At 44.3% G+C, this 12747-nt stretch overlaps 1 protein-coding gene across 3 annotated transcripts in view; it reads left to right on the forward strand.

Moving 5' to 3' along the window:
- Positions 1-12747, forward strand: part of RBAK (RB associated KRAB zinc finger) — a 29866-nt gene that overhangs the window by 15073 nt on the left and 2046 nt on the right. For 2 of the 3 annotated variants that reach the window (XM_060032488.1, XM_060032489.1), the window contains exons 5-6: positions 1062-1125; positions 7184-7244. In XM_060032488.1, the coding sequence (XP_059888471.1) occupies positions 1062-1125; positions 7184-7244 (125 nt within the window). The other variant, XM_060032487.1, reaches the window with a different exon arrangement.

Genomic DNA, 12747 nt, shown 5'->3' on the forward strand with positions numbered 1-12747 from the left:
TTAAGTCAGCAGATTGAAAGAAAATTCACGGAAAAACTTACTGAGCATTTGTTTTGTGTCACTGTTCTAAGCATTAACATGTGCTAACTAATGTATCAATAGTCTTTGCCCAGCCCTTTGTGTTAGGAGCTCTTGTCCACATTTCAGGTGAGCAAAACTGCATCACAGTTAAGTAACTTGCCCAGGTCCCCCAGCCTATGACGCATTGGAGTTGGGGTCCTGGTGCTTGTAGCCACTGTGCACTGTGTTGTAGACAAGTCACTTAGTGTTAAAGGAGACCACAGGACTCTCCAGAGAGCTGATCTTACTGGAGAGATTGGTCTACTTAGGTTTCTTACAGACATTTATGTGCCTGAGTCTCTCCTTATAGGTCAGTGTAAGTCAGGGCAAGGGAGTTGGAGCCCTGGTTGTGGGACTGTCTCTAAACATGAGGAAATTGGAGCATTTAGAATGTTTATTTGGATTTATGTGCAGAAGAGAAAGGCAAAGATTTTGGAAGGGTCTAGGTTAGTGAGCATGTTACCATGCTAATCTTGGTATGAAGTGATATTATATAGTTTAATATACATTGTGATCTGTTTCTCCCAAACATAATCCATACTTGAATATTTCCTAGGATTATACATCCAGTAATTGTTCTTGCTTTCCCACGAATACCACTTGCTCTCAGTCCTCCCGTTTCAGCCTCGATCTGGGACCCCTTCAGTGACTTTGTCCTCTGCTCATCATTTCTTGGGTTTATTTCACGTTTCCTACCAAAGTTTTGAACATATTTGTAAAGTAACAAAGGTACTTGTGTTCAGTGTGAGTTTACTCTTTCTTCTACTGCTGAGTCCTATCCTGCTCTCATCCTTTCCCCATCCCTCCCCCACCCCCCATGTCTGTCTGTTTGTCTTATATGACAAATCAAGGGGGAAAGAGGATTATATACTGATAATTTTATTTGTGGAGATTGACCCTAAAGCCAGAGTCAAGCCCACAGTAGGCCCTTGAGTACTGCTCCCATTCTATAACTGGTATGTTCAGATTCACAAGGTTTGTTTAATTTTATTCCTTTTTAGAAGAAGTCTGGAAAGTTGATGACCTGATGGAGAGAGCCCAAGAAAATAAAGACGAATGTTCAAGGCAAGCTGTTTCTATCAACAGCAGAACCCTGACTGAGGAGAGAGAGGTTGCATTTGATAAAACTTATAACATGGAAATAAGCCTTGTTCCTTCAAACCTAATGTCTCATAATTGTGTCTCATGTGGAAAGACTTTGGGATCTACTTCAGAATTAATTATTAGTGATGGAAGCTATGCAAGAGAGAAACTTGATGAGTGTAGTGAATGTGGGAAAACATTTCATGGAGAGAAACTCTATGAATTTCATCAAAATGGGGAAGCCTTTTCTCAAAATGAAGAAAGTATTCAGAAAATTAGTATTTTGGAGAAACCCTTTCAATATAATGAATGCACAGAAGCCTTAGACAATGAAGCTGTTTTCATTACTCATAAGAGAGCTTATATGGGGGAGAAGCCCTATGATTGGAATGATTCTGGATCAGACTTCATCCAGATGTCAAGTTTTAATGTATACCAGAGATCACAGATGGACTTGAAGCCCTTTGAATGCAGTGAGTGTGGGAAATCCTTCTGTAAAAAGTCAAAATTCATTATACACCAGAGGGCTCACACAGGAGAGAAACCTTACGAATGTAACGTATGTGGGAAATCCTTCAGCCAAAAAGGAACCCTCACCGTACATCGGAGATCACACTTAGAGGAGAAGCCCTATAAATGCAATGAGTGCGGAAAAACCTTCTGTCAGAAGTTACACCTCACTCAACACCTGAGGACTCACTCAGGAGAGAAACCCTATGAATGTAATGAATGTGGGAAAACCTTCTGCCAAAAGACACATCTCACCTTACACCAGAGAAACCATTCAGGAGAGAGACCGTATCCATGTAACGAATGTGGCAAATCCTTCTCCCGCAAGTCAGCCCTCAGTGACCATCAGAGAACGCACACGGGAGAGAAACTTTATAAGTGTAATGAATGTGGGAAATCCTATTACCGAAAATCCACCCTTATTACCCATCAGAGAACACACACAGGAGAGAAACCCTATCAGTGTAGTGAATGTGGGAAATTCTTTTCTCGGGTGTCATACCTCACTATCCATTACAGAAGTCATTTAGAAGAGAAGCCCTATGAATGCAATGAATGTGGCAAAACCTTCAATCTAAACTCAGCCTTCATTAGACATCGGAAAGTACACACAGATGAGAAACCCCACGAATGTAGTGAGTGTGGAAAGTTCTCATATCTCACCAACCATCACACAACTCACTTAGGAGAGAAGCCCTATGAATGTAGTGAATGTGGGAAAACCTTACTTGAAAATTCAGCCTTTGATGGGCACCAGTCACTTCCCAAAGGGGAAAAGTCCTATGAATGTAACATATGCGGGAAATTGTTCTCTGAGCTGTCATACTATACTATACATTATAGAAGCCATTCAGAAGAGAAGCCCTACGGATGTAACGAATGTGGGAAAACCTTCTCCCATAACTCATCCCTCTTTAGACATCAAAGAGTCCACACAGGAGAGAAACCCTACGAGTGTTATGAATGTGGGAAGTTCTTCTCTCAGAAGTCTTACCTCACTATACATCATAGAATTCATTCAGGAGAGAAGCCCTATGAATGTAGTAAGTGTGGGAAAGTTTTCTCTCGGATGTCAAACCTCACCGTACACTATAGAAGCCATTCAGGAGAGAAGCCCTATGAATGTAACGAATGTGGGAAAGTCTTTTCTCAGAAGTCATACCTCACTGTGCATTATAGAACTCATTCAGGAGAGAAGCCCTATGAATGTAATGAATGTGGGAAAAAGTTCCATCACAGGTCAGCCTTCAATAGCCATCAGAGAATTCACAGGAGAGGGAATATGAACGTACTTGACATGGGAATGCTCCTCTGAAGTCAGATCTCATTTTAGAAAACCCTCTGCACATAATGAGTATGGGAAGTCAGTTGGGAGTCAGATATCACTGTCTGAGAGTTCATGTTTCTGAATGAGGAAAAGCATTTAGATGTTAGATTTATTCTAATCTGAATTTTCATAGAGAAGAATCCCTAAAACTGCAACAAGAAGCAAAGCCTTCAGCAAGACCCTACAACTCATTGGACACTAGACAGTTTATACAAGAGTGAAACTCTATAAATATTTAATATTTATTTTGGATTCCAATTGTATTCACATATCAGGGAATCATACCAAGGCGAAACCTGTCAAAGTGATGAATGTGGAAAATACATTGTCATGGAAATTGTTATACTAAAAGCCATATTTCTGACATAAAATCAGATGTTTTAAGGAATGACATCAGAAGCTATCAGCTCTGAATAAACCTCCATTGCAGAAAATGAAGTTTTAAAATCTTCTGGAGTTGATTATGAGGATCGTAGCATTAAATATGTATATGGCGGTTTCTATCACGTTTCCAAAATGTGATTAATTCTATGCAACTCTGCCAGTTGGGATTTGAATAATTTGTGAAAAGGCAGTATTCTTATTTGAGTATTAAGGTGGCAAAATGTACTAATGTAGGACATATTGTTGGTGAGATGTTTGATAGGTATAGAATAGTTAAATACATAGTTTTCTGTTCTTTAGAGGCATTTACAAATGGTTTTTAATGAGTGCTTCATCAAGAGAGGAACCAGTGATTTTTGTAAAGTTTCCAACTGCATTTGAGCAAAAAAGACTTAAAAATACTATTTTCATAAACTATGCATAGATGATTTGGAATCTAGTCTGTTCAGTGAAGGATGGCTGTACTGCTCATGCTCTATAACATAGGCCCAGCTCTCCTACCACTCTTGTTTTTTAACCCATAGGTTTGAGCGTGCAGTATGCCACTATTTTGTAATTCAGAAATTTTACCTGTGCTTTTATTTGATATGAATACGGTGTCATTATTTTGTGCATTGTCTCTTAGTCCCAGTATTTTGGAACAAATTAATGCAAGCTTCTAGCAGACATTTTTTGTTGATTAACCTCAGTGTCCTTCCTCTCTTTACTTGCTGGAAGAGTTTAGGTATCTACTATTCACAAGACACGGAGGGTATATCCTGAGTAAACTAAATCAGTCATGCTAATTTCATTATGATCACCAGTAACTCGTTTATAGTGGTCACATGACCAAATCCTAGGTTAGCACAACAGACCATTTCTGGAAAAAAGGTAAAACAGTGATCAAATGGATCTTACTCCAGGAATGTGAGGGTGTTTTAATAAGAAAAAAAAAAAATCACTGTAATATATCACATTGAAGAAAAGTAGTCTAGTATGCAGGAAGCGTGGTGAAATCAATATCCATTTGTGTTCTTAGCAAACTATGGATAGAAGGGAACTTCCTTTATTGGCTAAAGACTATCTTATACTACAACAAACAGCATATCAAATGGTGAAATATTGAAAGTTTTCTCCCAAGATCAAAAAACGAGACAAGGTTATCTGCTATGACTAATTTTATTCAGTATTGTGTAGAAGGACCTAGCCAGGAAAGTAGGGGAAGCAAAAGAATGAAAAGGCTTAAGGATTAGAAGAAGTAAAACTTTTATTTGCAGATGATATGCTTTTATACATAGGAAATTCTAGGGAATATTCAGATAATTAGAATTGAGCAGAATCTCCACATACAAGGTCATTATGCAAAAATTGGTTTTTAATATACCAGCAACGAACACAGAAAATGAAAAGTTTTAAAACAATGTCACTTACAGTGATATCAGAAATCCTTAAGTGCCTGGGGGGAAAATTACCTAACACTGTATTTTCAAGAATTGTATCCAGGGGAAAAAAAAATTACAGAACAGTAAGAGGGATATATCCTGTTCATGGATTGCAAGACAATCTTAACAAGATGTCAGTTTTCCCCAAATTAATTCATATATTCAATGCAATCTTAATCAAAATCCTAGCAAGTTTTTATAACTGAAAATTCTCAGATTCATGTGAAAATTCAGAAGACCAATAATAGTCAAAGCTATCTTCTAGAATAGACAGAACTAGAGAACTTATAGTGCTAGATATCAAGAACTGTTACAAAGCCATAGGAATTATGATAGTGTGGTAATGGCACAAAGATAAACAAATTGACCAGTGGAACAGAATAAAGATTCCAGAAACACCCAAATGTAATTCAGTCACCTGACTTTTGGTGAAGGTAATAATGCATCGTAATGTGGGAAAGGATGTTCTTTCCACTAAATGCTCTGTCGTCATTTAAATTTCATAATTTAATAGAAAATAGAAAAATCAATTGAGGTGGAGTGCAGTTTTAAGTATGAAATGTGAAATAATAAAGCTATAAGAAGACTATAACCTTACAGCAAGCAGTTTTCTTAAGACCCAAAAAGCACTGAATCATAAAATAAAACTTGTTAATTTGAGTATATTACATTAAAGAACTTCTGTTTCTCAAAAAGCCACCATTGAGAAAGTGAACAGGCAGACCACAGAGGGGAGAAGATATTTGCAACTCAAATACATGGCAGCAGAATCGAGTGCAGAAGAGGGCTTGGTAAACGTTTTTGGGGAGGGGCCAGATAGTATTAATATTTGGGGCTTTGGGCTTCCCTGGTGGTGCAGTTGTTGAGAGTCCACCTGCTGATGCAGGGGACACGGGTTCGTGCCCCGGTCCGGGAAGATCCCACATGCCGCAGAGCGGCTGGGCCCGTGAGCCATGGCCGCTGAGCCTGCGCGTCCGGAGCCTGTGCTCCGCAACGGGAGAGGCCACAACAGTAAGAGACCCGTGTACCACCAAAAAAAAAAGAAAATATATATATATATATATATATATATATATATATATATATAGCTTTGTGGGCTACACAGTTTCACTCAGGACTACTCAACTTTGCTGTCGTAGTGTGAAAGCCATAAATAAGACAAAAACGAATGAACGTGGCTATGTCCCAATAAGACTTTTTCACAGATACTGGTGGAGGACAGGATTTGGCCAGCAGGCCATAGTTGCTGACCCCTGATCTAAAATAAAAACACCTACAAATCTACAAGAAAAAAAAAATGGGCAAAAGACTTGGACGTCCACTTCATAAAAGAGGCTATCCACATGGCCAGTAAACATATGAAAAGGTATGTTAATTTTATTAATAATCTTGGAAAAGGCGGATTTAAAACCCTGTGTGGCACTACTGCCACCCTCTGAAATGGTTAAAATGAAAAGCATGAAAAAGCAAGATTTGGCAAGAACGTAACAGGAACTTGCCTACACTCCTGTTGGTATTGCCCATTGATAGAACCATTTTGGAAAGCTGGCACTTTGAGCAAACCTGTGTTTGTACCCTTTTAACAAACCCAAACCTAGCAGACATGCATGAATGTGTCCACTGTGCATGTATATGTCCACCAAGGGACATGTCCTAGAATTTTCATGACCTAAAACTTCAAAAAACAACTCTGAAGGCACCTACCTATGCAGTAGAACTTTGAACGTCAGTGGTGTGTTTCCGCCACAGAACACTCTAAGGCAAGGAGAATGAATGGGTAGTAAGCACAGGCAATAGCAGCTCAATTTCACGAAGAATGTTAAATGAAGGAATCTAGACACAAAAGCAAACAGGTAAAGTATAAGAACAGGTAAAACTTGGCTATGCAGTTAGAAATCAGGATAGCGGTTAGCCTTGGCCAAGGCTGACAAGGAGCATTCATCTGGTGCTGGTAATAATTGGTTTCTAAATCTAGGTGCTGAATATCTGAGTGTTCTGTGCACTCAAGCTTTGTGTGTTTTTCTGCATGTATATTACACTTACATAAAATGTTGTTAAAAATCACAAGTGTCTACCATTTTTGTCGCTCAGCACTCTTGCCATATTTTTCTAGATGTATATGGGTATGCTGCATAACAGGAATTAACTGGTAGATTTTGCATAATTTTTGTGCAGGAAATACTCTTAGTTTTAATGGCAACTACTAAGATTTCCTACACTGACCGTAAAGCTTAGTATAAAGTATATTTTCAGTAAATATTTGAAAAGGTGACAGGGCCATTACATATGTTGTCATCCTACCATTCTGCATATATAAATGCATCTGGCACATATAAATAGGTCTGGACTGCCTCTTCAATAAAGAACTGATGTGTGTAAACCTTTCATATTTTCTCAGGCGAATTGTTTTTTACATTCCTGAATTTGGGATGCATCTTAACCATCACACTGTCACAGAGGTGAGCTTTCTTTGAGGTTAAGTATAACGGTGAGTTTGATTTGATAAAAAAATTTTTTAAGTTTTCAAGTTATCCTTTCAGCAAATTTAAAATAGGCAGTTAACAGCACAAATGTTAGTGAGTGAAGGATATAGTTCAGACCTTGCAGTATAAAATGTAAGAGCACTCAGCACGGGGAATGGGGGGTGCTGGCTGGGTTTACGGCACAACAGTGAGGAATTATGACATTTGATGGTGTGGACTATGTACTTAGTTGTTTTTTTAATATATATTTTAAATTTCATTTATTTTTATTTTTGGCTGTGTTGGGTCTTCGTTGATGCGTGCAGGCTTTCTCTAGTTGCAGCGATTGGGGGCTACTCTTCGTTGCGGTGCACAGGCTTCTCATTGCTGTGGCTTCTCTTGTTGCGGAGCACAGGCTCTAGGCGCACGGGCTTCAGTAGTTGTGGCACGTGGGCTCAGTAGTTGGGGCTTGTGGGCTCTAGAGCGCAGACTCAATAGTTGTGGCGTACGGGCTTAGTTACTCCGCGGCATGTGGGATCTTCCCTGACCAGGGCTCGAGTCTGTGCCTCCTGCGTTGGCAGGTGGATTCTTAACCACTGCGCCACCAGGGAAGTCCCCCACCTGATCCCTGTAAAGAGGGGAAACATGGCAATGACAGCGTCACAGTGTTCCCCAAATTAAGTTATATGAAGGCCACAAAGAAAAAAGTAACCCTCCCCAGTCGCCACAGTGGTAATTATAACAAAAAAAATAAATTTTCTTTCACATTAAAGAAATCAACCCCCTTGTAGTTCCTGCCGGATTGGTGAACTGCCATTGAATGCTGACTTGTGAGCAAAGGGTATGGAGTGGAAACAGTGTCAGGAATCCTCCGAGGGAAGAAGGGATGGCTGTGCTCAGCGGAGGGAGATGTGGAGTCGGGACAGTGAAGAAACTGGTGCAAATATCATGGCATCTGCCGAGCGCACCTTCACAAATGTTCTCTCTACACGTTAGCCCAGGGGAATCTGCCTGACTGATTGATCAGTGGGAGGGGAAAGCCAGCACTGAACCCCCAATCCTGTGGGGGGAGTAGATGAAACAAATATAGGGTGTTGAGACCTGTGTCAGAAGAAGTTTGATATTTTAGTGGTGATTTTAAAGAAGTGGAGTCCTTTTGTAGCACGATGTCGGGGAGGGGTTGACAGGCTCAGGTGGTCCATCCCTGCTTGGCTGTGTTCCTGCTGAGGCAGCTGTGTCCTCCATAAACTCACACTGAGAAGCGGGGCTAGGACTGGCCTTTCCTCCGGTCAAAAGTGCAGGAACTCCCAGGAGAAAGTGAGTTCTGGCAAAAAAAAAAAAAAAAAAAACAACCCTGAGGACTTTAGCCACAGAAGAAAGACAAACAGAACCACCTGTGCCAAATAAATATCCTCAAAGAAAAAAGTGTATTGATAAAGCGATGTGGGGGTAAACAGTTCAAAAGAAGGAAATACTTAGTATCAACAATAAAAATTCAGTATATTAGATGAGCCAGTGGTTAATGAGTGGGAGACACTGTGTAGCAAAGAGCTTTTGCAGAAGGCTTTAGAGAGTAAAGAAAATGTGATGTGAAAAGGTGAGAAGTAGAGATTTCAGCAAGACACCCACAAATGAAGGGGAGGAGCTACACGGAGGGAGGGGAGTGACCATTTTATATAAGTGAAAAACCCAATATGATGTCAAATTAAAAGAACAGTTGGAGCTCCAAACAGGAAAGATACTGAGATATCCATGTCATTAAAGTGAAATTTAAGAATATCAAAGATAAATTTTCGAGGGCTTCTCTAAAGAGGCAGTCACCCTAAAGATAGCAAGCAGATGCCTCATCGTCCATGTTCAACCATGATGGAGTAACAGGAAACAGATTTCCTCTCCTGACTACATAACTGAAAAATCGGACAAAACAGATGAAACCATGGCGTTCTGACACTGGACATCAGGCAGGACGGTGATCCCTGAGAGAGGAGAAACAAAGTGGCCCCGAGGCCACAGTGCAGGGAAGAGCACCCGAAGCAGAGCTGGGTGGCCTCCCCGAGTTGAGAATTCAGGAAGGCTGAGGAGCTAGAAGTCAGGGCAGTGTGAACAGGAGAGAGCTGCGCAGGGCTGTGGGATGCTAACACTGGAGAACCCCAAAACTCCAAACACAAGGGCGTTGGGGGCTCCATTCTGGGGCAGGACTGCTCAACAAATAGAGGTGTGGCTCTGGCTTAGGGGCGTGGCCTGCTGTGATAGGGCGTGGCTTTGTCCTGGGGGGCAGGGCCTTTGTAGAGTGGTGGGGTGGGCGTAACAGTGGACAGGACGTGGCTCGGGCCAGGGGTGTGGTCAGCAGTGGGGCTTGGCTTGGGCTCAAAAAGGTGCAGCTGCCACTCCTCAGGCGAGAAGTGTTTGGATCTAAGAGTCCTTGGGGGGCCAGAGGCCAGCGACCGGAAGACACGGCAGGCCTGTGGGCAGGCCTGCGGGCAGGTGAAGAGTGACAGACCTGTGTGTGAGGCACTGGGCACGTGGAAGGGGGAGGGGATAGAGAGGGGAGTACAGGGGCGAGGGTGGGGATGGAGGGGACAAAGGGCGGGGCCCCTGACCACCCCACAGCTCGCACCCTCCCAGCTGCCCTGCCTGCCTGGCCACGTGGTGCCCGCTGCTGCTGCTGCTCCCGGGCGCCCGTGTCCCCACCGCCACTGCCGCTCCCATCCCAGACGCCAAAGCCCAGGACAGCCTGCAGAGCCTCCAGCAAGGTCGAAGCAGCCTCTTGTTGGGGGCTGGGGAGAGGAGGACGGAGAAGAGGGGCAGAGGCACACAGCAAGAGAGGAAGCCAGAGGGACACCGGGAAGGGAGAGAGAGATATAGGGAGGGGGCCCGAGGGACAGAGACAGGGAGATACAGCAGAACAGACGAGGGGCAGGAATAAGGAAATAATGGGACAGAAAAGAGATGGGACAGAGGGGCAGGGACAGATAAGAACGGGACAGGATTGGGTTGGGGTAGACTGGTTCAGCCCTGAGGGTCAGAAGATGGAGGGGGTCGAGGGGATATGGGGACAGGTCTGGAGGGGCATCTGAGACCCACACACCACCTGCTCCAAGCCCTGGGGGGACCTGCCCTGGGGCTCAGTGCCTGTCCAGGAACTGCACAGCACAGAGGACCAGGGCGCCGGCTGGGGAGCCGCACCCTTCCAGCAACACCTGGAGCCAACTTGTTCTTCCCCAGCTACCCAAGCTGGAGGAAACAGCGCTGCGGGCAACCGCAAGGCACATCACTCACTTCCGCTGTCCTCCCGCGGTATGAGGTGGCTGCCACGGCAGTGCAGCCCCGGAGCCTGGGAGGCAGGCCTGTGGCTCTGTGAGGAGCATCCCAGGCTACAGGCGGGGCGACCTGGAGCCTCCCCAACCCCAAATAACACCCACCCAAGACCCACTTCTTGTCCCTTCCCAGGCTCAGGAGCAGGGGCTGGGGGTGGGCAGGGGACAGACGTGTACCCTCACCAGACCCCACCCCCAGCTCCATTTAGTAAATTTCTTTCTTAACAGCCAGCTGTGGAGGTTCCTTTTCGGGCCAGTCTCCAATGTGTGGCTGTCTAAAACAACTTCTTTACTTTTACCTAATCGCTTTTGGAATTTCCTGCGGCAGGAACTGGGCTCTGTTGCATGAGGCTTACCAGAGAAGAGTGGCTCTCATTTGATTCTCAAATACATTTTGTTGTGGAGAATGGAGGTCACATAGCTGCGTCCCCTGGGTGCTGTCTGGAGGGACACGCTCCCTGATGCTCCAGCCCCAGGCTCATCTTGAAAGTCGCCTAAAATGATGATCATATGGGACTGTTTAAAAATGCTGAGTCCTTATAAGTGTCCTAATGCTGAAAATTGAAGATAACACACATAGATGGGTGTTGGGCAGCACAAATATTGAATAATATCCCCCAAATTGAGAAGAAACTTTAAGACCGAAAACAAAGCAGGCAACCCCATAAAGTACAATTGTGAAGTGCGTTGTGGGTAACTTACCTACAGGCAGACGGGTATCCGGAGGCATTTATTTGCAGCTAAACTCTGTGCTGCTGAAAGGGGTACAGGGGGATTTACAGGGGCCAAAGCTAAAATTAGAATCTGACAACCAAGGGAGATGCTCGGCGGCACTGACGGGAAATGGGGTTTTTCCCCCCCTTGGGGGTCTCATGACCATTAACCATCTGTGCCAGCAGAAGGCATTCTTCCAGTTTTCATATCAGATGAAGGCAAGGGTACATATGGAGCTTACCTGGCGGGGGTGCATTCCTTGTGAGTGGGCTAAAGCTCAGGCCAGGGACGGGGGGCGGGGGGGACCGCGGGCCCGAGATGGAGCTGACAACGTGGGGTCAGTGTGGTTCTGATGCACAGTGGGTCATCACGAAGGAGGACACTTGCTAAAATTAAGTTTTGAGGTTAAAGAAATGACAGATTCCTCATCAGTTCTGTTCTGTGTTCTGGGGTCCGATGTTGGGCGCAGGCCGTGGGGCCGTCTGGGCCCTACGGCAGCACAGGCATGTCCAGCTGTGCTGCGGCTCTGAGGGTCCCAACCGTTGTCTGGAGAGGTCCCTACTCCATCCAAGCCAGAGGAGATGGCCCACCGTGACATCTGTCTTCAGGTGGTGGGGCAGGATGGGTGTATGGGCATCAAGAAAAGGGGCAGGGGGCAGAGCTGGAGGCCAGAGAGGGAGGACGTGCAGACAGCCGGGCTGGCATAAAAAGGCAAGATGAGTGGGCGTGACTGGTAATTATAAACTGGCTCACGAGGGTAGGGGTGCAGCTGGTGGGGGTGTGGGTGCACCAGGGGCCTGGAGTGAACATGCCTAACAAAGATATTGGGCAGCAAGAAATGGGGCCCAAATGGTGCAGGGAAGCCTCCAGAAGGTGTGATGGTTGCCCTGCCCCCGTCTTCAAAACACAGCGTGACTCAGGTTGTCTCTGGGACCCCAGGCTGACAGAACCATCCAATCAAATTGCAGCTCCTTCTGCCAGCAGAATGCCCAGCGAGTAACCGCAGGTCCTGGTATTGGGACCCTTTATATCTTTGGGGCATGTGCCCCAAATCTCCAGACAGACGAGGGGGTCCAGCGGCTGGTCCATCCTCTGTGCCTGGACTTTGTGCTAACCTCCGCTGCCCGCAGCGCCTGTCTCTGTCCTCGCCTCAGCCCGTCAGGAAAGGAATAAAGTGAGACATCATTCCAGAGTCAAGAAGAAGATATGAAAATTCTGTGCCAATACATTTGATAAAATGCACAGCTTTCTGGAAAATACAACTTACTGAAACTGTAAGTTTAAAAAAGTTTTAAATTTGTAAAAATTTACAAATTTCATCTGTAGTTTAAAATTTTCCCACCAAGAAATCGAAAGGCTCAGATGACCTCATTAGTAAATCCTTCTGATCACTAGTAAAATATTAATGGCAATTTTATACACATTCCAGAGAATAGGAAACCTGTGTTTGGAAGCCAGAATAGCCTTGT

This window comes from Delphinus delphis, chromosome 15, assembly GCF_949987515.2.
Source record: "Delphinus delphis chromosome 15, mDelDel1.2, whole genome shotgun sequence".
NCBI lineage: Eukaryota > Metazoa > Chordata > Mammalia > Artiodactyla > Delphinidae > Delphinus > Delphinus delphis.